This window comes from Wyeomyia smithii, chromosome 3 (assembly GCF_029784165.1).
Source record: "Wyeomyia smithii strain HCP4-BCI-WySm-NY-G18 chromosome 3, ASM2978416v1, whole genome shotgun sequence".
Taxonomy (NCBI): Eukaryota; Metazoa; Arthropoda; class Insecta; order Diptera; family Culicidae; genus Wyeomyia; species Wyeomyia smithii.
In genome coordinates this window covers 13,869,624-13,892,598 of record NC_073696.1, presented here as the reverse complement: position 1 = coordinate 13,892,598, position 22,975 = coordinate 13,869,624, and the positions used below count along the sequence as shown (strand labels likewise).

General features: G+C 38.9%; 1 protein-coding gene across 2 annotated transcripts; it reads left to right on the top strand.

The window, feature by feature from the left end:
• The first annotated feature begins 2,105 nt into the window (after window positions 1-2,105).
• Window positions 2,106-7,600, top strand: LOC129729353 (ATP-binding cassette sub-family C member 3-like). Of its 2 annotated transcripts, XM_055687875.1 has the most exons (4): window positions 2,106-2,243; window positions 2,308-2,553; window positions 2,634-3,154; window positions 3,211-7,599. In XM_055687875.1, the coding sequence occupies exons 1-4, from the start codon at window positions 2,199-2,201 to the stop codon at window positions 6,572-6,574; spliced, it is 4,176 nt and encodes a 1,391-aa protein (XP_055543850.1). In that variant the 5' UTR covers window positions 2,106-2,198; the 3' UTR covers window positions 6,575-7,599. The 2 variants fall into 2 exon arrangements, with proteins under 2 accessions (XP_055543850.1, XP_055543851.1); XM_055687876.1 differs by lacking the exons at window positions 2,106-2,243; window positions 2,308-2,553 and having other exon boundaries at window positions 3,003-3,154; window positions 3,215-7,600.
• The last annotated feature ends 15,375 nt before the right edge of the window (window positions 7,601-22,975 follow it).

The window sequence follows — 22,975 nt, the reverse complement described above, 5'->3', positions numbered from 1 at the left end:
TGTTTAAACATTTTCCATGCTGTACCAGAGGAGAGATTTAGATTTGGCATCGCAGAATAGTAACCCGAGAGGTCAAATAAATCCTGCGTTGGTATGCCGTATAGTAAGACAAGATTGAATATAGGGGATTGTCGAAGGTAACAGTGATAGTAGTTGCAGAAAGGTGCATGAAATGAAAAAAATAGATATAGATGAAGAAATAGATGTATGTATCTGTGGTTGATGTTAATAAATTTTATCCATTTGTTATATATGTTAGCTATGTAATATTTGTCTCGTATGCCGGTCTGCGTCTCTCAAGGTAGCCCCTCCCAACTCTTGTCAGATGAAACATTTGATAAATAGTAATAACAATAATAACCTTATTTGCTTTTTTACATACCTGCAGCAGTTGTGCTCCAATCTTTTACTTACCCTGTTTTATGTTTGTTACCTATAATCATTTTTTCATTGACCTTTGTTTGATTATATTCCTCAGGGTAATTGCTTGATTCATCGTTCGTTTTAGTTCTTGATTTATCTCGCATTTGAAAAAAAAAAGAAAGGAAATTGAATTTGATTGGGACAATGAAAATTGATGTAAATAAGTCTGAATTTCGACCGCGTATATATCTAAGTACTGGTTGAGCGTTGGCTTTGAGAAAGTTGGTAACGCAATTCTTTTCTCTCGGCATCTCAGTAGAATGCATGCCTTAGTTGTCACAGTAGTCAATCAAAACTGCTTAATCCGTTTAAAACGATAGCAATCAATCTGACCTTTAATCATAGTAGTTAATGACTCAAGCATTCCACCTAATCATTGTCATTAATATTCAACTTCGTCTTATTACGGCCGTTGCAATGAAAGAACCTAATGAGCTTCATAGACTTTCAAAATCATTTCACTATGGTCATGCAGTATGTCATTAGGTTACGTTTTTTTGCTTCCTTATTTTGATTACTACCGAAAAGCCCATCAAAGTCTTTCAAAGAACGTTTGAGGTGTTTTGCAACTAGCATCTGGCCTTATTAGACTGGATATAACTTGTATAATACATAAACGAAAAGAGTATGTTAGTTCGCGAATTTAAACCAGATATTACTAATTGCAAAACCGTCAAGCCCCTCAACCTAGGAGAGGCTGAGAGAAATTATCAAGCAAATGGGACCAAATTTGGCATGTGGAGGTTTTTTGGGAGCAATAAATATTTATGTTGTAGATTAACACCTCTCCCTCCTATAGAATGGGAGGCTCCCATACAAATGAAACATAAATTTCTATATAACTCAAGATCTAATCAAGCAAAAGGACCAAATTTACCACTCTGAAAAAAGGGAATAGGGGGTGCCACATAAATGAAAAACACACATTTCAACCAATTTTTACGAAAACCTTCTTGAAGTGATCAAGATTGTGCAAAGGAGCGAAAAAGCTAACATGGCGACTTCAGGTTCCTGGAAAACAGACCAAAATGACCGCACCGCCGTATAAATTTGTAGATTGTTAGAATAGTCATGACTCTGAGCCAAAATTATGGAATGGGACAAGATCGAATGTAAAACATCATAAAACCAATGATACTTCGACCAAAAATTCAAGGAAGGATGTTCTTATTAATAAGTAAAATAAGTGTTTTCAGGATAAGTAAACAAATACACTGCGCCTGAGATTACAAAATGTAAGCAGAACACACCGATTATTTGAATTTTACCTAATCAAATCAATAAGTTTTTAATGGTTGAAATTCATAACAGTATTTAGAATAAAGCGTGCATTTACGCGTTTTCCTCTGAATACTATTTTGAATTTACTTGCAACGCGCCTGCGCAACTATTTTCCGAGACACATACCCCACCAGTTGCCAGTTTCGAATCGAAAATAGAAACAATAAAGCATGACTAGTTTTAAAATAATGGTGAATGAATCAAATTACCCTGGCATGGCTACAAATGTGTACCTTATTCCGGAGAAAATCGGCCAGTAATCTTAACAACCATTACAACAACATCATCAGAGCCAAGCATCACTGCACTTGTTGCGCGGCTGAGAGGAGCGGGTGCAAACTAAGAAACCTTCACCCATCTCCCAGTGCAGACAGCAACGTAATGATAACTTTTCAGTCGCCGCCGGGACGCGTTTCATAAAGGAGGTGCTTGCTGCGATTGTTTCGCGCCATCAGTTTTACTATGATAACGTGTAGTGCGGGTGGACGAAAACGATGTCAACCACAGTAGACGGTAGTACCGAGCAGCAGCAACAGCAGGTATGGTATTAGTAGACAGTAACAGTGACGTATTTATACCATTCCATTGTGTGTCAAACTGCAGGCATTTTTGTACACTTGCATCTATCTACCTCAACACATGTTCCTTTGGGTTTTGCTGCTATCGGAGATTAGATACTACCGGCGTCACGCGCTTCGCGATAGCATTCGAAACAACCTAGGCGGTAGTGATTTCTGGATTTTGGCTGCGAAAAGCGTGCTCAGTGTGATTCTTGTAGTTTTGGTAATTTTCAACTATGGCCGACCAGGAACAGCTACCGCGGCACGGCTCATTGAGACCTTCTCATACGTACGTATGATTTTTAGTTGATTCTGTACTCAGGTGATGATTTACGATACAACTTTGTGTCTCTTTTCTTATCATCGTAGTTTGCTGCCTTATCATTACTTCATCTAGGCGTTCAATACAATGTACAAGATCAGACGTTCCTGCTTTCCTTTTGGTCGTTAGAATGGCTGATAAACTGTATTCGTGTTGTCGATCAGTTTTCATTCAATGGACTGATTTTCCTGTCGGTGCAGCTGACATTTTTGCTGCTACTGGTGTATTCTACTTTGGGTGAACGCGATGAATCACCGGTGCAACCGAATTGGATTCGACAGGTTTGCTTCACCTGGTTCGCCGTCGTGCACCGTACGATTCATCAATCAAAATCAGAAGTACTGGCAGAGTCGAATGAGGAGCTGCAGTGTGGTCAATTGATACAGTTGTTTCGCACTCGGGTTGTTCACCGAGGAGAATACGACGCGGTTGCATCGAATGAATCATCGTCATATCCCGACGTGACAATGTGGAATTTGTTGAAACCATTTTTCAAGGATTTTATCTGGACTGGTGTTAATCGATTCGTTCTAATCACTTTCTTCTTTGCATGTCCATTTTTACTGAGGTTTGTCATCGCTAGGAAAACGGATAAGACCGTATACTAACAGCGTTACTTTTCAGACAGATCCTACGAAGCGATGAGCTGTCCACATCGATTGAAAAACATTCCTACGCAATTGGAATCTTGTTCGTATCACTCGTGATTGCCATACTTAATGGACAGTATTTGTACGAATCACAGAAAATCGGGCTCAAAATTAAAACAGTTTTATTGGTTCTGATCTATGAGAAATCGTTGAAATTAAGAACCCCCATAGCAGGCGATATTACTTTGCTAACGCTAGATTCATCTGGTTTCGTAGATTTAGTACCTAACTTACATTTACTGTGGTCTGGACCAATCGTTATTATCCTATCGGTAGTAGGATTGGTAATTATTCTAGGAAAATCGGCCTGGGTTGGCGTGTTGACGATGATCACCACAATTTACCTAACGAAAACAATCACCAATAAGCTCCGGTTGTTGCAGAGAAACTGGATGGATCGTAAAGATCCACGCATCGCTAGCACAAACGACGTTATAGGAATGATGAAGCAGGTTAAATTTTTATGCTGGGAGAACATCTTTCAACGTCGAATTCTTCAGTTTCGTAACCTAGAACTTCAGGTATTAAGACGAATCATGTACTGGGATGCAGCAAAGTATTTATTGGGAATAATTACACCCTTCCTGGTATCACTAAGCACATTCGCAGTAATGCTTTCAATTGGCGATGTTGCTCTGCTAACACTTGAGTCACTATTTGTATCGATTGTTTTGTTCAACATTTTAAAGCATCCGCTTTCCGTGCTACCGAACCTTTCCTCAACATGGTCCGCTACACAAGCGTCCTTGTCTCGGATCAGAAAATTCCTGGCAGCGGAGGAAATGAGACCGCTCATAAAGCAGAAGGTCAAACAGAGATCAAGGAAAATGTCGGAAACCGTCAAAAAAGTTATGGGTGTTTGTAGAACTGCCTTAGATTGCCCTGCAATTTGTATACATGCAGCAAAAATGTCCAGCAACGGGGAAGAAATTTTAAACTCAATCGATTTGAGAATTCCACAAGGATCGCATGTAGGTGTGGTAGGTCCAGTTGGTTCGGGAAAGACTTCGCTACTCAAAGGAATTCTTGGAGAGCTGACCGGTGGTGCTGTCTACACTGCTGGAAAGATTGCATATGTTTCACAAGAGCCGTGGATTCTCAATCGAACGATTCGAGAGAATATTACTTTCGGACAAGAATACAATCAGTCCCTGTTTGAGAACGTCATTAAAGCTTGTGGCTTGGTTCCAGATTTGAACATGTTTGAATTTGGACTGGATACGATCATCGGCGAGAAGGGGATCACAATTTCCGGTGGACAAAAGCAGCGCATCAGTTTGGCAAGAGCCGTATATCAAAATGCCGATGTATTCCTTTTGGATGACCCGCTCAGCTCTGTTGACGAAGAAGTATCGGACTACGTCTACAATAAATTATTTTGCGAAGATGGATTGCTAGTTGGAAAAACGGTAGTGATGATTACGCAGAATAAAAATTACCTAAAGTCTGCTGATTTGATATTGGTAATGAAAGAAGGCCGAATCTCTGAAAAGCTAACCTATGAACTTTATCGTCAACAATATTTCAGTGATAATCAGACATCCAGCGAAGAAGTAACAAAAGATAACTACGAATTAAATTATACTACTAATGCGAATCGGATAGCAGAGAGTCACAAAACTAAGTACAAAACATCACCCAAAATATACACATCATATTTTTCACTACTGGGCTGGCTTCCATTAGTAACGATTTTGCTGCTGAACGTGTGCATCCCCGTTCTCGACATTTATTCCACGATTTGGCTTTCCGAATGGTCAACTGTCGACCATCAAGCAGCGACAACCAACAACCAATACTATTTGCAGCTCTACAGTGTGTTTATCATAATACTTGCATTGTTCCTAACTCTGAACAGCATCTTGACTACTGTGCGAGGTATTACCGTAGGAGAAAAGCTTCACAACGCGCTTCTGAAGCATATCACCCATTTACCGATGACCTTCTTCGATCGCATCAGCTCCGGCCAGATAATGAACCGTTTCTCCAGTGATCTGAATATCGTAGATTCTAGCATTGCCAGTAATTTCCGTGATTTTTTAACCAATCTTTTTACCGTCGTAGCCATTTTAATTCTATTTTGCTGCACCACAAGCTACTTACTGGTAATCATTCTTACTGGGATTATAATCTTCTACTATTACCTGCTAGTGTACCATCTGGAAACATCCCGGCAGCTGAAGCATCTGGAAGCACATAGTAAAGCATCCCTCATTCATCATTTTAACGAATCTCGTGAAGGTCGATCCACGATTCGTGCTTATCGACAAGAACAGCGCTTTCAGTGTGATTTCGAAGCAGTTGTGGACTGTCATCAGCATTATTCGCAACTTTACATAGCCTCGGGTCGCTGGTTAGGGTTGCGGCTCGAATTAATTGGTGCTGTGGTGATCTATTTCGTCACCATGATGGCCATTCACAACCAAAAGCTGATTGGAGCTTCCAATGTTGGAGTTAGCATTAGCTATGCCCTTCGTTTGATTCCCCTGCTGAATGCTCTGATTCGAGTTTCGGCACTATTGGAGGAGAATGGCACTTCGCTGGATAGAATCACTCAGTATTTAAAGGAAGATATTGAAACTCAATGCTTCGACAAGAAATGCCAACAGATTGTAAGCCCAACATGGCCGGAGCAGGGAAAAATTGAGTTTGTCAATTTCAATATGAAATATAACGATCATTACTGCGTCCTGCAGAACATATCGATCACAATCGAGGGACAGGAAAAAATAGGAATCGTTGGTCGCACAGGGGCTGGTAAATCCAGCCTTATCAGCGCATTGTTTCGGTTGTATCCTATGCACACGAATGGAACGATCCTAATCGACGAGCTCGATATCAACCGGATCTCATTGGATACACTGCGAAGCAGACTGTCCATCATTCCGCAGAATCCGTCACTTTTCCCTGGAACGCTAAGAGAAAATCTCGATCCGAATGAAGAACATCCAAACGACCAGGATCTGTGGCGTGTGCTGGAATCCTGCCACCTGAAGCAATTGGTTGCAGGGTTTCCCGGCCAGCTGGACGCACAAATTGACGAGCGGAACGCAAAACTATCCGTGGGACAAAGACAGCTGCTTTACTTAGCAAGAGGAATTTTACGCAAATCCAAGATAGTGATACTGGACGAAGCGACATCTGCAATGGACGTCGAAACCGAGAGTATGGTCCAGCAGGTAATCCAGAGCACGTTTAGACATTGCACTGTACTGACTATCGCCCACCGGAAGAACACGATTGCGCTAGCTGATCGGGTGCTACACTTGCAGCAGGGCAGTGTCGTGAAGTTCGATAAGCCGGATAACTTTGACGAACGAGATCTAATGGAACTGTAAGATTAGTTATATAATTTAGCCAAAGTCAAATGATGTATATACCGTGATGGTTGATAGAAATTTCGATTTCAGGCGAAGCTGTCCGAAACAAACAGTTTATTTTGTATGTAAAGTGCATAAGAAACAGATAAAAGTATATTACATAAAATTTACCAATAGCTATATTCAATTTGGAATGCGGGAATTTTAAATTATGTTGTAGATAGATACAAAAAATGAAACCATCACCAATCGATTTACTGACCAATTTTACATAAGAAATGCTATATTTCAGATTGCCAGTCTAGCGGCGATTATTAAGTGGAAGAACCGTAACCCACATTTCCACTAAATAATCGCCGCTGGACTTACAACCTGAAATATAGCATTCCTTATGTTAAATTGGTCAATAAATCGATTTGTGATGATTTCATTTTGTGCAGGACACAAAAAATGGCCTGTTTTGCTCTTTTCCACTCTATTTTTGCATATTTTTGGAAATATAAACCTTTTCCCATGCCCTGCACAGGATGAAACTATCACCAATCGATTTATTGACCAATTTTACATAAAAAATGCTATTGACCTTCTGTTTATTTATACACAGACTTCGCAGCCGACTGTTTAGTGTACAGGACAATTGCGGGACTAGCGTTACGATCCTACTGACAGTAACAGTCTCTCCCGAGACGAGACTCGAACCTACGACGACTGGCTTGTTAGGCCAGCATCGTACCTCGAGACCATCTGGGAGATGTGGCTTCTATTCAGTGGGAATTTGGGTTCATTTCTTTCCCAGTGTGTCCAATGGTCTAATTCAAATAGGACTAAAACAAGCAGTTTATGTGGACATTCCCTGTTTTAAAATACAAACCTAACGCAATCTTGTATTCCGTATTAAAACATTGACCCGGCCAAAATGGGACGGATAAGTATAAACAAAATGTATCACATCGAAAGACTGATGCAGTATATAGATTAAGCCATTTAGCCATTAGCAAGAACGCACGATAAATATATACCGTAATGCATAAAATTTCGAACACTTAAGCTACGATATAACTTTTTGCTCAAAAAAATTAACTAAAAATGACTTTTCTCGTCGATTTTGAAGGTTCAACATGTTAGTTATTTTATTATTTTTGCAATTAAGTTCTTTTTATACAGATTCAAACATGTTTTGTTTATGAAATTAACGAGTATTCAGCACTCGGGTTTGATTCAGATTCCGAACACTTCAATGTGATCACTATGAAATAGATAGGCAAACCGTCTCAACACAGACTGTCACTTTTTTCTATGCCTGCTGGTTCCATGGAAGTGGTCCTACAGTAAAGAGCGATACATCGCTGGGTAAAGGACATTCCGAGAAACAGTGATGGCATGAACTCGTGCAAAGTTGAACTGAGTAACACTTTTCCAGATTTGAATCCAACTTGAATCTGCTTCCTCTCGATAGTTTGAGTTTTTATTGCACCGCACACTATGATCGATTGAGTTTAAATGCGTGCAATGCATGCAGTGCACGATGTATCCAGCGATGCAGGCGAAGATGTAACGCGATGAGTTTTGTTTTTAGATCGAATTTATGCTTTCAAAGGACAATGCAACAAACTGTTGCAGCAGACGCGGCGCGAATTTCATCGCATTTCGATTTTTATGCAATTGTTGTTATGCAGGATTAAAAAAGTGATGGGAAATATCGCCCAAAACATCGATAACAATCAATAATTCCAAGGATTTAATCGATATTATCGATAAGTATCGATAATTTGACAGCTAACGTTTGCGGTAAAAAAAAAGTTTTCAGATGATGATGAAAAGAAAACTATTTCAGATGGTGATGAAAAAGAACTATGACAGATAATTGAGTTGGATAAATTTCCCATGGAAGGTTATCATGTTAGCTTCCTCACAAAAAAATATTACGTCCTTGCGTGCAGCCTTCCGGCAGTTAACCGAAACATTCGCTATGGCGGACGAAAACATGCGTGTAGCCGTGTTTTTAAGTTCTTTCTTCGTTTTTTTTAATTATTTCCTCCTCCGTTTTCGCGACAAAATTGTTGGAATAGATCTTGCGCATCAAGTTTGTCCAGAAATTCTCGATGGGAAGCAGGTGGGGGACATTGGGCGGATTCGCTGACTTCGGTACCACATCGATATTCAGCCGCTCCATCTCCTCCAACGATCGCTTCGAGTAGTTGGCCGAGGTCAAATCTGGCCAGAACACCGTGTCTTCGCGCTTATGGTATTTCTTGATGAACGACGCAACTTCTGTCAGGCACTTCGTACTATAAATTTCCCCGTTCAAGGCCAGCCCGGAGAGAAAGAAGAGCATCTTTGACATCGCTTTCTCATTGATTGTCAGCCAAAGCCGCACCTTCTTGGGGAACTTGGTCTGTGAAATAAACTTTACCTCGGTGCTCACTTCCTTCGTGGGGGAGGTAAAATACGAAGAGCCCTGCTAGTCGTTGCCATCCAGGGTGAGATAGGTCTAGTCATCCAATACCACTGCCGCGTCGCGATTCTCCGGGAAAATCGACTTGACCATCTTATTCAACCGCTGTCGCTGCGTCACTGCCTGCAGCTCCGAGACCAGTGGACGTGATTGCCACTTGCCTGCATGTATGTCCATGTTCTCCACACTGTTTTAGAGCATGCACCAACCTCTCGGCCAAGTGCACGCAGCGATTTAGCCACTTTTCCCTCGCTCTTCCTCTTCAGCATCCTTTGAAGCTTCTTGTCGCTCAGGGTCGTTGGCCGTCCAGAACCGGGCTTTCTTTCGATACTCTGATCGTTGGCCAATAGTGTCAAGATGTTGTAGATGCCAGAACCGGCATTCCCGGCGTCCACAAAGTGCCGCACTATGTCCGTTTTTGACGCGGCGGGGTACCGTTCTTTGAAGGCGCACACTTCTGAACGGAGTAGCTTCACTTTTTTCGCCATCACAGTAAGAGTTTGACTGTTAGAGCTGTCGAATTTTTTTTTTTTTTGCTTACTCAAGGGTTACTATGATTGATGATGCATGAGTAGTTTCGTCAGTGTAATTAAAGGTAAACCCATGAAAAATCGGCAATTTTTGTCCATTCTTTTTACCGCAAACGTTATTCGACAAATGCAATTTTGCTATATAAATTTGTTAAAAACAGAGACAGAGATGGCCCAAATAGAATGGATACGTCTGCATTGCGTTGACGTCAATGTGACAGTAAATGTATGGGCTAACTGTCAAATTGCCGCAAACGCAGCCGCAACGTATCCATTGTGTTAAGGCCTTGAATGACAAATCTTACGATACTGCGAATGAAAATTCAAACAATCGGACGAGTTAAACAGTTTGTTTGGAGTAGTTTCAAGCCGAAGTTCGTTTTGAAGGTTGTATAAAAAGGGAAATAATTGAAGCAGGCAAAATTCTGTTAATTTTTAATGGCCAAAACTTCACGAAAAATGAATCAATTCTGACAAAACAGGTTTCATTTTACTGGAAAACTGTCCTAGTTTCTGAGTATTACTTGAGAACTGGACGTGACCAAGGTTCATTGGAAATGTTTCGGATTTCCGGAGTGTGTGCCAAAGTGTACATTTTTGTAACGCGTAGAACTTTTTCTGAATGCTGTTTCACTAAGGTTTATATGTTGTCAATAAATCAGAATTTATTTTGGGTTCATTGGTAGCCAAAGATTGAAAACTCGCCAAGCAATCATCGAGGTATGAATTTATAAAGTATGGGTGTTGATTTTGGCGGTTTTTTCCCTGTTGGGTACTAATTTTCTTTGAGCTTGCAGCACTCTAGCAGAATTCAATCGAACATTGTGGGTGTGTAGGTCTTATTAAACCAAGCAACTTTGCAAACTTGCGTTTGAAAATTTATCTGGATTAACATTTAAAAAGGTCAGCCTATTGTTACGCGGAGTTTCTCTAAAAGGTTATTTATGCAGATTTTCAAATAAACGTGTTTTTTTACGCAAATTTTTAAATTAAAGCGGTTTATCAAGCGGATTTCTGAATTAACATGGTTTTTGCACGAGGCATGTATCCCCCGCGTAAGAAAACCTAACTGTATTTGAACCTTTTTCTTAAGAATCATAGTAAAAATAAAAATCAATAGTAAAAATCACTTTCCTTCCTTCACTTCCTTCAAATATATAAAAAAATGAGTTAAAGATCCTACTCTGAAGAAAACATAATTTTAAAAACAAAAAATGATTTTAGAAAATATCGGTGATCTCAGATTTTTTTAAATGAAGTATTTTAGATAAACAATTTAGTTGCCTTAAACGTTCTATGCGTTGCAAAAATGTACACTTTGACACAACTCTTGAAATCCGAAACATTTTCTGTGTAGGTTGGTCACACCAAGTTCCCAAGTAATACTAATATAATATTGTTTTTCAGTGAAATGAAAACGGTTATTAAAATTGATCCATTTTTCGTAAAGTTCTGGCCATTCAAAGTTCGAGAGAAATTTATCTATCTCAATTATTTTGTCTACCCCCTGTATAAATCAGGATACTTTTTTGGCGCGACAATTTCGTTGATTTTGATTTTTAGTGGAACTAAAAATTGTTTGTTGGGTAACAGATACTTTAAACTTAAACAGTTCCAAGTTAAACTAAACAATTACCAGGGAATGAACAATAGACTGCCGCTATGCATGTCCATCATATTTTAAGAGTTGGCAAGCCAAAGAAAATGCATTTTATTACAATTTCGTATCATTGCTTTTTATGAGATGGTGCAAAAAGTTTGGATATTTTTTTAAAGTTCTCCAGTACTAAGTTGTCGAATTCATCTGTTCTTAGGAAACTAAAAACTATAAATACCTTTTAAGTTACCATTATTCCTCAGAAACTCAGTAACACCCGGGGCGAACCTTTACACCACCCCCAACAATGCTAAATCTTGTCGAATAGCAGCACCCAACAAATACCTAGCGGCAAAAGCAACTCCTGGGGTAGGGTAGGTGAGGTCTCTTTTGGGTCTCCTCCAGTAACCTGCCGCACTGACTTGTGCTCATCCTTATAATATCGATAATTATCGTTAACGTCAGAAAATAAACGATAATATCGATGACCAACATTTATCGATATTATCGATAAGTATCGATAAGTTTCCCATCACTAGATTAAAACTCAAATCCAACTCAAGTGTAATGCACTATTAGTAGGGTTTACGTGCAAACCGAAAATAAATGTGCAAGCAAGATTTAAAACCCACTTGGATACGAGGGCAAAGTCACACTGCCTACTCTGCCGAGAAACGAAATGGTATAATGTGATTTTTATACTGAAGTGTTCAGAGTTTGAGACTGTTCGAAGTTTGAATCAAAACGGTGCCTACTACTGTTAAACGTCGACGTATGAAGTTCTGTTTGCTATCGTATCTGAAATCCCCTGTGTATAAGAAGTCTCTCACACAATCAGGACATTTGATACCTTGAAAACGTTCGAGATCAAAATGCGTTATGAACTAGCTCAGCTTAGTTCTGACTGTACATATCAATGGATGCTACTCCGTGATGAGTCCGAGCCACTCAAAATGCACAATGAATCAACTGAAAAAACGACTGAGAATGGTACTGCCCCTGTTTACATAGTTGACGTAAGAGCCAAAATGACCAAAATGCACTTTTTCATTGATTCAGCTTCCTTTTCCTAAGATACATACACTACAAACGAAAAGAAAATTATTTTGTTTTGAAACTTTTGAGACATATAGGAAAAACGTTTTGGCGTAACTGCCAATTGGTTGCAAAAACTGGCGTCACTCCATACAAGGTGCAATTGTCTATGTGAAGTCGTTTTATTCAACTGTTTAATTACTGTCTGTTTGCCTAGATTAGGTCATTAAATTCGACAAATATTCCATGGAATGGGGAAAAGGGAGAAGGGGGATTGAATTCTTGTATTGTATATAAATATTTTTACAAACACTCAGCCTCAGAAAGGTCTAAAGACACCGTGTCCTTTCCTCCTGCTAGTGGATAGTCGCATCAGATGAAGTAATTAAAACGTGTGTGTATATTACGGTGGGTAAACTTAATCGATTTGCCAGAACGTTTTTATGGTTCTATTTGGGGCCCCAAACAATTCTTACACTACCAGAAGTGGATTGATCGATAGCCCTTTAGGAAGAAAGATGCGAAAAAGTTTTCCTATACTAATTTTCGTACAAATTTATGTACATGCATATGTAATGCACCAATCAGAGGCACGATTAATCCATATCCGGCAGGTTCAGCATTGTCTGGGGGCTTAAATTGATCCAAAAAAATCTTTGTCCTGGCTCTGTGCTGTCAAGTTTGCATTTTTCCATGTAACGATTACCCACCTTAGCGTAAATGTAAGTCTTTATGCATGTGTTTGTGTGTGTGTTTGTATGTGTATTTGTGCGTTTTTGCCTAATTGAAACTGCCGATGGACAATAACTGACGTTTGACCGAAACACGATTGATAAAACTGAATCAACTGCGAGGCAAAATGGGAAGTAGTCGAGTGTTTACGCCAACTTATGCGAACAATCTGCGAGAAAAATGCATGTTTATTCGCATAAACTGGCGTAGCGGTTCTTCTGGATCAATTACCACGGGCAGACTCGATTGATCCATGGGGCCTCTATTCAAACATCAATCTTCATAAAATTGACAGACTATTTCGTTGAAATTGTATCTCAATATAATGATTTGGGTTGAAATAACAAAAATGCGTTTTTCTCGCAATGATGGTGTTGGTTGTTACGTCAACTATGTAAACAGGTTCAGGGTAGTTCCTCCTCAGTGTGCATCATTCAATGACTCGATTTTTCATAGACCAATAACGGTATCGCACACTAGGGCGGATCATGAACATTGATGGACAAAACTCATAACATCTTAAATTCAATTTATAGAATACTAGCTGACCCGGCAAACTTCGTCTCGCCTATTTTAGTGTTTAATTTAATAATTTTGAACAATACAAATTCATTGATTTCTTACGATTTGTTTATATCGTTTGAAATGATTGGTTTTATCGGAATGACATCGTCGACTTTTGGCTTTGTACAAAATTTGTACATCACCTCTATTCAGGAAATATATTGGGTGCATTTCAGGTATTTTCGTTGTTTTCCAGAAACAAAGTGGTCATCTTCGAATTCAAAATGACGTCCAGGGTCAATGCTTGGCTTCTTTAAATCATTTCGATTACGGACATATCCATATGTAGTAGTATTCGGTTATTTACGGCTGTTGCCCAGAATTTGCCATTTTACAATTCAAACTGATGTCTGAGGTCAATTTATAGCTCCTTGCATAATTCTGGTTCCGGAGATACTCATATTGGGTCGTATCTGGTCACTTTAGGCTGTTTTCCGGACACCGGAAGTCGCCATCTTACAATTCAAAATGTTGTCTGAGGTCGATTTGTGGCTTCAGTGCATCATAAAAATCCCGAAAATACCCAAATTGGGTGGTATTTGGTCATTTGCCGCTGTTTTTCGGAAACCGGAAGTCGCCATCTTGGATTTCGAAAAGGTCTTTGGAGACATGCCAGAAGACAAAAAGGTGTCGAAACATTATGGACATGTTTGTTGCACCTAAAAACATTCACTTGCCAATTTGGTTATATTTGCTTGATTGGTTCTCGAGCTGTGCGAAATTTGAGTTTCATTTGTATGGGACCAAATATCTTAAATACCAATATAGTTCACTTACGTGAAATTATGAAGACAAATTGAAAATGACAGAAGCGTTAGTCACCTTTTCGACCGCTAGGTGCGCCACTTCTGATTTTGTTCTACACGACATGCGAAAAAGAGTAACTTTTAACAATAATATTACCCTAATGGATACACTGAAAAAATGCACATTTTATTCTGAAGTGGACTCGGCCGAATATTTTATAATAATAAAGTTCGCCTATGTATGAGGCAATCCATGGGTGCTGTTCCACGGTTTGTACGTTTGTCGACCTCCGACAATATTTTGAGTTGTAAAATGGCGACTTCCGGTGTCTGGGAAACTGCCGAAAATGACCAAATACCACCTAATATGAGTGTTTTTTAACTAGAATGACGCTCAGAGGCCAGAAATTGTCTCCAAATGACAGTTGGAAATCCAAGATGGCGACTCCCGGTTTCTGAAAAACAGCGGCAAATGACCAAATATGGGTATTTCCGCGATTGTTATGATGCACTGAAGCCACAAATCGACCTCAGACAACATTTTGAATTGTGAGATGGCGACTTCCAGTGACTGCAAAAGAAACGAAAATGACCAAATTCCACCTAATATGGATGTTTCTTTAACCAGAATAACGCTCAGAGGCCAGAAATTGTCTCCGAACACCATTTTGAAATCAAAGATGGCGACTTCCGGTTTCTAAGAAACAGTGAGATATGACCAAATACCACCCAATATGGGTATTTCTGAAATCGTGATGATGCACTGAAACCACAAATCGACCTCAGACAACATTTTGAATTGTAAAATGGCGACTTTTGGTGACTGGAAAACTGCCGAAAATGACCCAAAAACAACCAAATATGGGTGTTTCTTTGACCAGAATGATGCTCAGAGGCCAGAAATTGTCTCCAAATGCCATTTCGAAAGCCAATATGGCGACTTCCGGTTACTAAACAACAGTGGCAAAAGACCAAATAACACTCATTATGGGTATTTCCGGGATTGTTATGATGCACTGAAGCTACAAATCGACCTTAGACAACATTATGAATTGTAAGATGACGACCTCCGGTGAATGGGAAACTGCCGAAAATGACCAAATACTACCCAATATGGGTATTTCTTCAACCGGCCGATTTCCATCCAATGTGAGATGCTTCGATACCAGAATGATACGCAGGAGCTAGAATCGACCACAGACACCATTTTGAATTCTAAGATGGTGACTCCCGGTTTCTGGAAAACAGCCGAAAATGACAAAATAACACCTATTATTGGTGTTTCTTAAACCAGAATGACGCTCAGGGGCCAGAAATTGTCTCCAAATGCCATTTTAAAATCCAGGGTGGTGACTTCCGGTTTCTGGAAAATAGCCTAAAGTGACCAAATACCACCCAATATGAGTGTTTCTTCAACCAAAATGATGCATGTAGCTACAAATTGACCTCAGACACCATTTTGAATTGAAAGATGGCAACTTCTGGAAAACAGCCGAATACTACGACCAATAATTTCAAACGATATAAACAAATCGCAAGAAATCAATGAATTTGGAATGGTGAAAATTATTAAATTAAACACAAAAATTGGTGGGACGAAGTTTTCCGGGTCAGCTAGTAAATACATAAATATGCTGGTTAAAGCAAAGCTGCAAGTGAATTATACGAAGATTAGAATTCGGAAGCAAAAAATTTGGATGGATAAAAAAAAACAAAAAAAAAACTTTCAAAGCGAAGAAAACTAAACATTAAATAATAGTTTTTGCATAACAGTTGTTATCACTAATTATGTTTGTTTTGTTGAACATCTTTTATATATAATATAATAAAGCTTTTAAACCAATTACAACATTATATGTATCCATACTTAAATTGTTAAATTGATAGAACATTCAAGTGTTATCTAGGCTAAAAGTTGCACAACAACCATATACGACTATTGACAACCATTGTGCGGTTTCTCCTTTTATCTTCTCCACGAGTAATTGAAACCTTCATTTAATTGTACACTTCGTGGCCTGATCATTGAGCTTGAGCTTGACGGCCGCACATTTCGTAGTTGCTTCCCGTGATGGATCTGAGCTAGTGAAGTTACACAGGGAACCACGTATATAGCAACTTGGGATTAGTTTACCATTTACACGTCATGGCCTGATTATTTGAATATTTCTTCTTAGTGCCTCGATAAGCTACATCACATTATATTATCAATATTTAACTCCGGAATGGCGTTAGTTTAACATACGAACAATATACGCACGAAATCTGCAACATATTTTTTTCTGTGAAAGTATGAAATTGAGTCAACTAAATCTAAAATTGAGTAAATTCAGTTTCGTGTGTGAAAGTGTCGGTCACACGCTCACAGAAATTCAACAACAATGCACAGTGGTACAGTAAGGCAATGTAGGCGGACATGAGTTTTTCGATGCGATTTTGTGGTTTTAGAGTAAATTTTTTTCTAAGAACTTGTTTCTTATATTTAGTCTATTTTTCATGTGCAAATGAAAATTAGAGTGGTCCTGAAATCGACTAAATAAAAATACTAACTTTTTTATTTGCAGAAATAAATGTATACATTCATCGGCACAGTTGTAGATCAACTAATTTTAAGCAAATTTCGGTATTTCTTCACAATATTTATACAATATTTGTTCTTTCATATGATACAAAAAAAAATTATTTATATTTGCCCTAAACGGAAACATCAATATATCAAAATGGCTTATTTTTAAAATAGAAATAGTGAAGAGTCCATCTGTACAATATATCGACAATGTTTTTTCGTCAAAATTGGCGTATTTTTGAATAAAGTTACCAAAGAAAACTTTGTTTTTAAATTTGAATTGAAAAATAGAGCGAAAAGGCTTAGAATTAGTTGGTTTACAATTATTTATGCAAATAAAACCATGTTAGTTTGTTTTTATTTCGTTGATTTTAGGACCACCCTAATTTTCATTCGCACATAAATAGAGGACTATGTATAAGAAACAACTTTTTATAAAAACTATGGCTTTAAATCGCAAACCAAAATCGCAACGAAAAGCTTGTGTCCGCATAAATTGCCTTACTGTACCACTGTGCAATGAGTTTAGTTACCTTTTTCACCACAAGAGGGGGTGTTCCCTGTCTGTCTTTACGGAAATATATGGGATATTAGAGAGTGAACTATATTGTTATTTTAAGATATTTGATGGGACCCTTCCCTTGTAGAAGAGGGAGGGGTGTCAACCATTATGGATATATTTGTTACCCCTAAAAACATTCACCTGCCGAATTTGGTTCCATTTAGTTGCTTAGTTCTCGAGATAAGCAGAAATTTGTATTTCATTTGTTTGAAACCCCTTCCTCACAGAAGAGGAAGAAGAGTCGAACCATAATGGACATATTTGTTACCTTTAAAAACATTCACATACCAAATTTGGTTGTATTTTGTTAATTGGTTCTCGGGCTGTGCGAAATTCGTGTTTCATTTGTATGGGACCCCTTCCTTAAAGAAGAGGGAGGGGTGAAAAAACTAGTATGGATTTGTTACCCCTAAAAACATCCACCCACCAAATTTGGTTCTATTTACTTTGTTAGTTCTCGAGATGTGCAGAAATTTGTGTTTTATTTGTATGGAACCCCTCCCTTCCAGAATAGAACCATCATAGGAACCTTTCTCGGTCCCTAAAACCCCTACACACAAATTTTCACGTCGATCGGTTCAGTAATTTCCGAGCCTATTTGGATCAGACAGACAGACAGACAGACAGACCGGACTGTATTTCTATAGGTATAGATAGATTGGTGGCTTCGAAAAATTTGTTCGACTGATTGTTATCTATCTCTCAACAAAGCATGTTTGGTCTAGCTCAGTTTATACTAATCTAGATCACCTCGTTTCGGAAAAAAATGCCTAATAACTTTTTAAGTTCATGTTATAGAGGTCTTAACCGTTACGCGAAGTTGATCAACTGTATACGATTTACCCTATTGTACACCAGGTTTTGATCTAGAGTACCTACTTTTTTATATCTACAACTTTATATATCAATGTCATATAATTTCTAACTTCTTAAATTCAAATCATAGAGGTTTGGTGGTATCCAAATTGCTTGGCTGGATTTCTTGTACATTTATATTTTCAAATGTTTTCAGATTGATATTTGAAAGATCACTCAACGTTGAAAGTGAATTTCTTTTTGCTACTCATGTTCAAGGCTGGGCGGTTTGGTGTCCTTAGATTAGTTATTAAGTTTAGTAAAGCGGGCAATGTATGTAGTTTCGCGGGAATGCGAAGATGAACGGGAATAGAAGGTGTGACTAAAATTAGAAAAAATTTTCCCTCGTCCAGACGAGGGAAAATTTATTCGAATTCTAGTCACACCTTCTATTCCCGTTCATCTTCGCATTCCCGCGAAACTACATACATTGCCCGCTTTACTAAACTTAAAATGTAAGTCAATATGACAAAAAATGAAATTAGTTCGTAAAGTAAAGCTTAGATTAGTTGTTTGGACCGTTTAATTGTTTGGATCGTGGTTTATTCTTGTGCATAAAAAGGTTTTAGTGTCTTTTTTACACACATGTATACACGCACATACACATTATTAACGTATTGATCAAATTTCATGAAATGAAGCAAAGATGATTGAATTTAAATAGATTACAGAAACGATTATTCATCTGCATTCATCTTCCAAATCATTTTCAACATGACAACTTTTTTCATCTCATTTCGGAACATAATCTTTGCTTTGTTAAAGTCCGTGTACACCTCTGCAAGCCTACAAAGACCACGAAAGGAAGTTTTTGTTAGTGGGTGGGTTTTTGATCTGGATTCACTTTGTCCATTATAATTCAGCTGATTCTGGTCAATCGCGGGCAACACACGGGCGATCAAATATACTATGCTATGGATTCACTTTGTCCATTATGTTATGCTGAAATAACGAAGATGAATTTATATCAGAACAATTCCCGACATACAGTGACGAACAAAACAATAAGACCACTTTAAATACTAAATTCAAAAAACCTCCCTTTAACTGTCATTTCAAAAAGCAGCAAAGCGCCACTGCATGTCAAACACTGGTGTGACGTTTTCATATACCGTTTCATCGACACGAATGATTGCGTTATAAACTCCAGTAATAAACAATAGTCAAGCATGTTAAAAATCCGTTGGACATAAATATAGGACCACAATTCCAGATTTCAGTGAATAAAATAAATTTTCAGAGTTTAGTTGCATAATTCTATTTATTCTCATAGGTAAGTAGCTAAGGAGCTTTAAAGTTTAAAGTTGTGTATTTTCTAGGTCATTTGCGTTAGCTTGACGGAGCAGTGTTTACAATACCTTTTATTTTTACAGGGTAAAAACAAACTTGTTAGAGGGAGTCATTGCTACACCCGATTTACTGGGGTTAGTATGGTTTTACAATTTTCTGGTTGGGGGTTGTTGGATTGGGGGCTTGAATTTGTTTGTATTACTAAGAAGTTATTAACTATAACTATTCTAAGATAAATCTGAACCAATTTCCAATTACTAGTTACTAAATTTTCGCACATGTATTACACTGCATTTCACATTGCACCGAATTATCATGATCTCGAAACAGGTACAGCACTGTATCCAATCTGGTTCCGAGTTTTTGTGTCTCCAGCACAAGGTACATCAGAGCTAAGGGGCTTTAGTAACCCTCATTTTTTATTTTTACCTAGAGTCCGATAGAAAATAATCGAGAACTATGGGTCGAGCAACACATTGTACGGAAGCTGAAAGAAACGTAATCGTAAGACTAAGCAAAACAAGACTATTCGCAGCGAAACATTGCTAACGCCATTGGAAATGGTTTTCAATGCTTTGAAATCGCCAAAGCAGCGATTGCCGACCGGAAGACGACGAAAAACAACTAGCAGAGAAGATAGCGGCTTTCGAATGTCGATCCTTTGAAATCAGCAGCAAGCATAAAACAGGAGTTGGGTTTGTCAGTCAGCTCGAGAACCGTTCGCCGAAGACTTGTTGAGCAGGATCTTGTCGGACGAAGCCCCGGAGAAGTACCATTGCTTAACAAAAGACACCTCCAAAACCGCCTGAAGTTTGCTAGGGACCATTTGGATTGGGTCGGACAAGAAAATGGCAAAAAGTGGAGAAACATGCATTTGGTCGGATCTGATGGAAAGAGATGAGTCAGACTCCCAACCGATGCTGCATACAAGACTCAGTACACCACTAAAACTTTCAAGCATGGAGGTGGAAACAGATTGGTTTGGGGATGCTTCTCGTGGTATGGGGTTGGCCCTATATTTTGGATTAAGTAAATAATGGACCAACATCTGTACGCAGAGATATTAGAGACTATCATGCTCCCCTAAGCAGAGTGGGACATGCCATTTAAATGGACTTTTATACAAGACAACGATCCGAAACACACTGCACGCTCAGTAAAAAAGTGGTTTTATGATAGGAAAATCGACGTGCTGGAATGACTCAATCCCCGGAATTAAACCCGATCGAAAACTTGTGGTCGATTGTTAAGAAGTCGATTGGCCCGTCAAAATCACGAAACAAAGAAGAACTGTGGTCAAAAGTTCGAAGGGCATGGTATGCCATACCCATTAGTACATGTCAAGTTTTGGACGATTCTATGCCGAAAAGAGCTCGAGAGGTTATCAGAAATGAGGGATATACAACAAAATATTAACATTCGATCAAGAACTTTGACCTGAATTATTCCTGAACTCATAGTTTGCAAAATGGTCCTATTATTTTGTCACTATAAATTGAACCAATAAAAGTAGTTCTTGTTCATGTTAAACCGAAATAGTAACACTTTTACTTATTTAATAGCACCGATTTGTAGTGCTATTATTAATCAATTAATAACACATACTGTACTGGTTACGAGATTCTTGACCTGAGTTATTTGATTGATGCAAGAAAACTTATCCAAGTGGTCCTATTGTTTTGTCCGTCACTGTATCAATAGTTGTTGTGTTGCTTTTTGCGGCTGAAATAAGTTATTACAACAACATTACAGCTCTTGCTCAGATGTGTCGCTCCTTCCTACAATCTTTTACCGCATGAAGTCATCCAAACAGATCATCCATACGTTAACATATCTACTCCCTTACCGACGCCTTTGTTAGCGTCGTCCATCCACTGTCGTTCTAGAAAATCATAACGTCATCGACATGAAGGACCACGAAGCTCATGCTGCGACCTTGGATGCAATAGTATAAGTATGGGTCATACTCTGCCAAATTCAGCCCGAACTTCTTCAGCAGCTGGCTCAGTTTCCTGTTCCAGATGCATCTTGACTGCTTCAGTCTTGTTTGTGGATTTTGATGGTCTTCGAATAGCATCGTACTTTGCCGTCAATTAAAGCGTCCTTCACTGGACGTCCCGGATGAAATTTCACGGGAAATTTTTATTGAAATTTCGGTATCCAGGAAATATTTTCTACAAAAATAAATTATTGGAAAATTGATTTAAAATAACCAACTTGTGAAAGACGCTTCGCTTATGTCTGAGTTTTATTTACCTCCTACTTACTTACTTATTGGTCCGCAGAACAAAGGGATGAAATTAGAGATTAGAGGAATGAAACTAGAGATCTCCAATGTGGATGGTTACACGTCATGGCTTTCAACTGTCGCCAGGACAGGTTCTCGTCGACAGACCGGATGTCGTTAGCTAAGCTGCGTTGCCATGAGCCTCTGGGTCTGCTTTTCTTCGTTGTTCTTGCGGATTCCAGTCAAGTTCTTCTTTGCAGATTTAGCTCGCCCTTTTCCTTGAAAGGAGTCCGATCCTGAGACGCACCCGCTTTCGCAGGCGTACAGTAATACGAATTTAACGTTTGAGTTTAAAATTCGGGGTTTCGTATGTAGAGAGACCTGTTTTGAGCGCCAAATGTTTCGTAAACCTGCAAAGGTATCTCCGGCCTTCCTAATCCGTGTGACTATATTAGCTTTGGTACCACCATCAAGCATAGTCTACCACCAAGGCTACCAAGGCATTGATAAACTGATAAGTTGGGGAGATTTTCAGTGTACACTACCATAGACTTAGTTTTTGTTACATTGACTGAGAGACCTGCTACCTGGGAGCACTCAGAGAGGTCATCTAATTTGCTCTGTATATCGTTTAGGTGTTGTGCCAGCCAAACACTGTCGTCGGTTTGGTCGAGGTCATTCAGGTACTCCATTGCTAGTGGGTCGTAGAAATTATCCGGTTGATGTACTCGAACATAGACGACATCTGCAGATTGGATATTATTAGCTTGTGGAGGAGACCGGTCCGCCTGATTAAGCCGAATTCTCCAAGGCCATTTCCTAATTTATCCAGACTTCCTGTACTGTTTTCGGCAGTTTATCTGTCTCAGGATGAGAATGATTTTCGCATGTACCTCCCAGCTCTTCGCAGAATCTACAGCTTCAGAGGTTCCATCTTTTTTCAGTTTCGATTCTACAGCAACCTAGAGATTCTTCATTATGAGGTAAATATTCACGTTGGCCAATTTCATCTCCCGATTGCCATTCGATTCCCGGTAAGCTTGAAACAGGTGGATTTAAGTCTTCAGAGATCCGATTTGAACCTATGATAGGTTCTACAACCTATTGTCTATTGATAATAAAAGAACGTCTAGTTCGGTTGACGTCTGTAACAAGAATAAAGAAAATTTATTGATGCAAAACAGTCATGGTTTACTCTGCAGAATAAACGACGATTTTACATGATTGGGTGTTTCTCAAAACAGTAAAATTCACCCACAC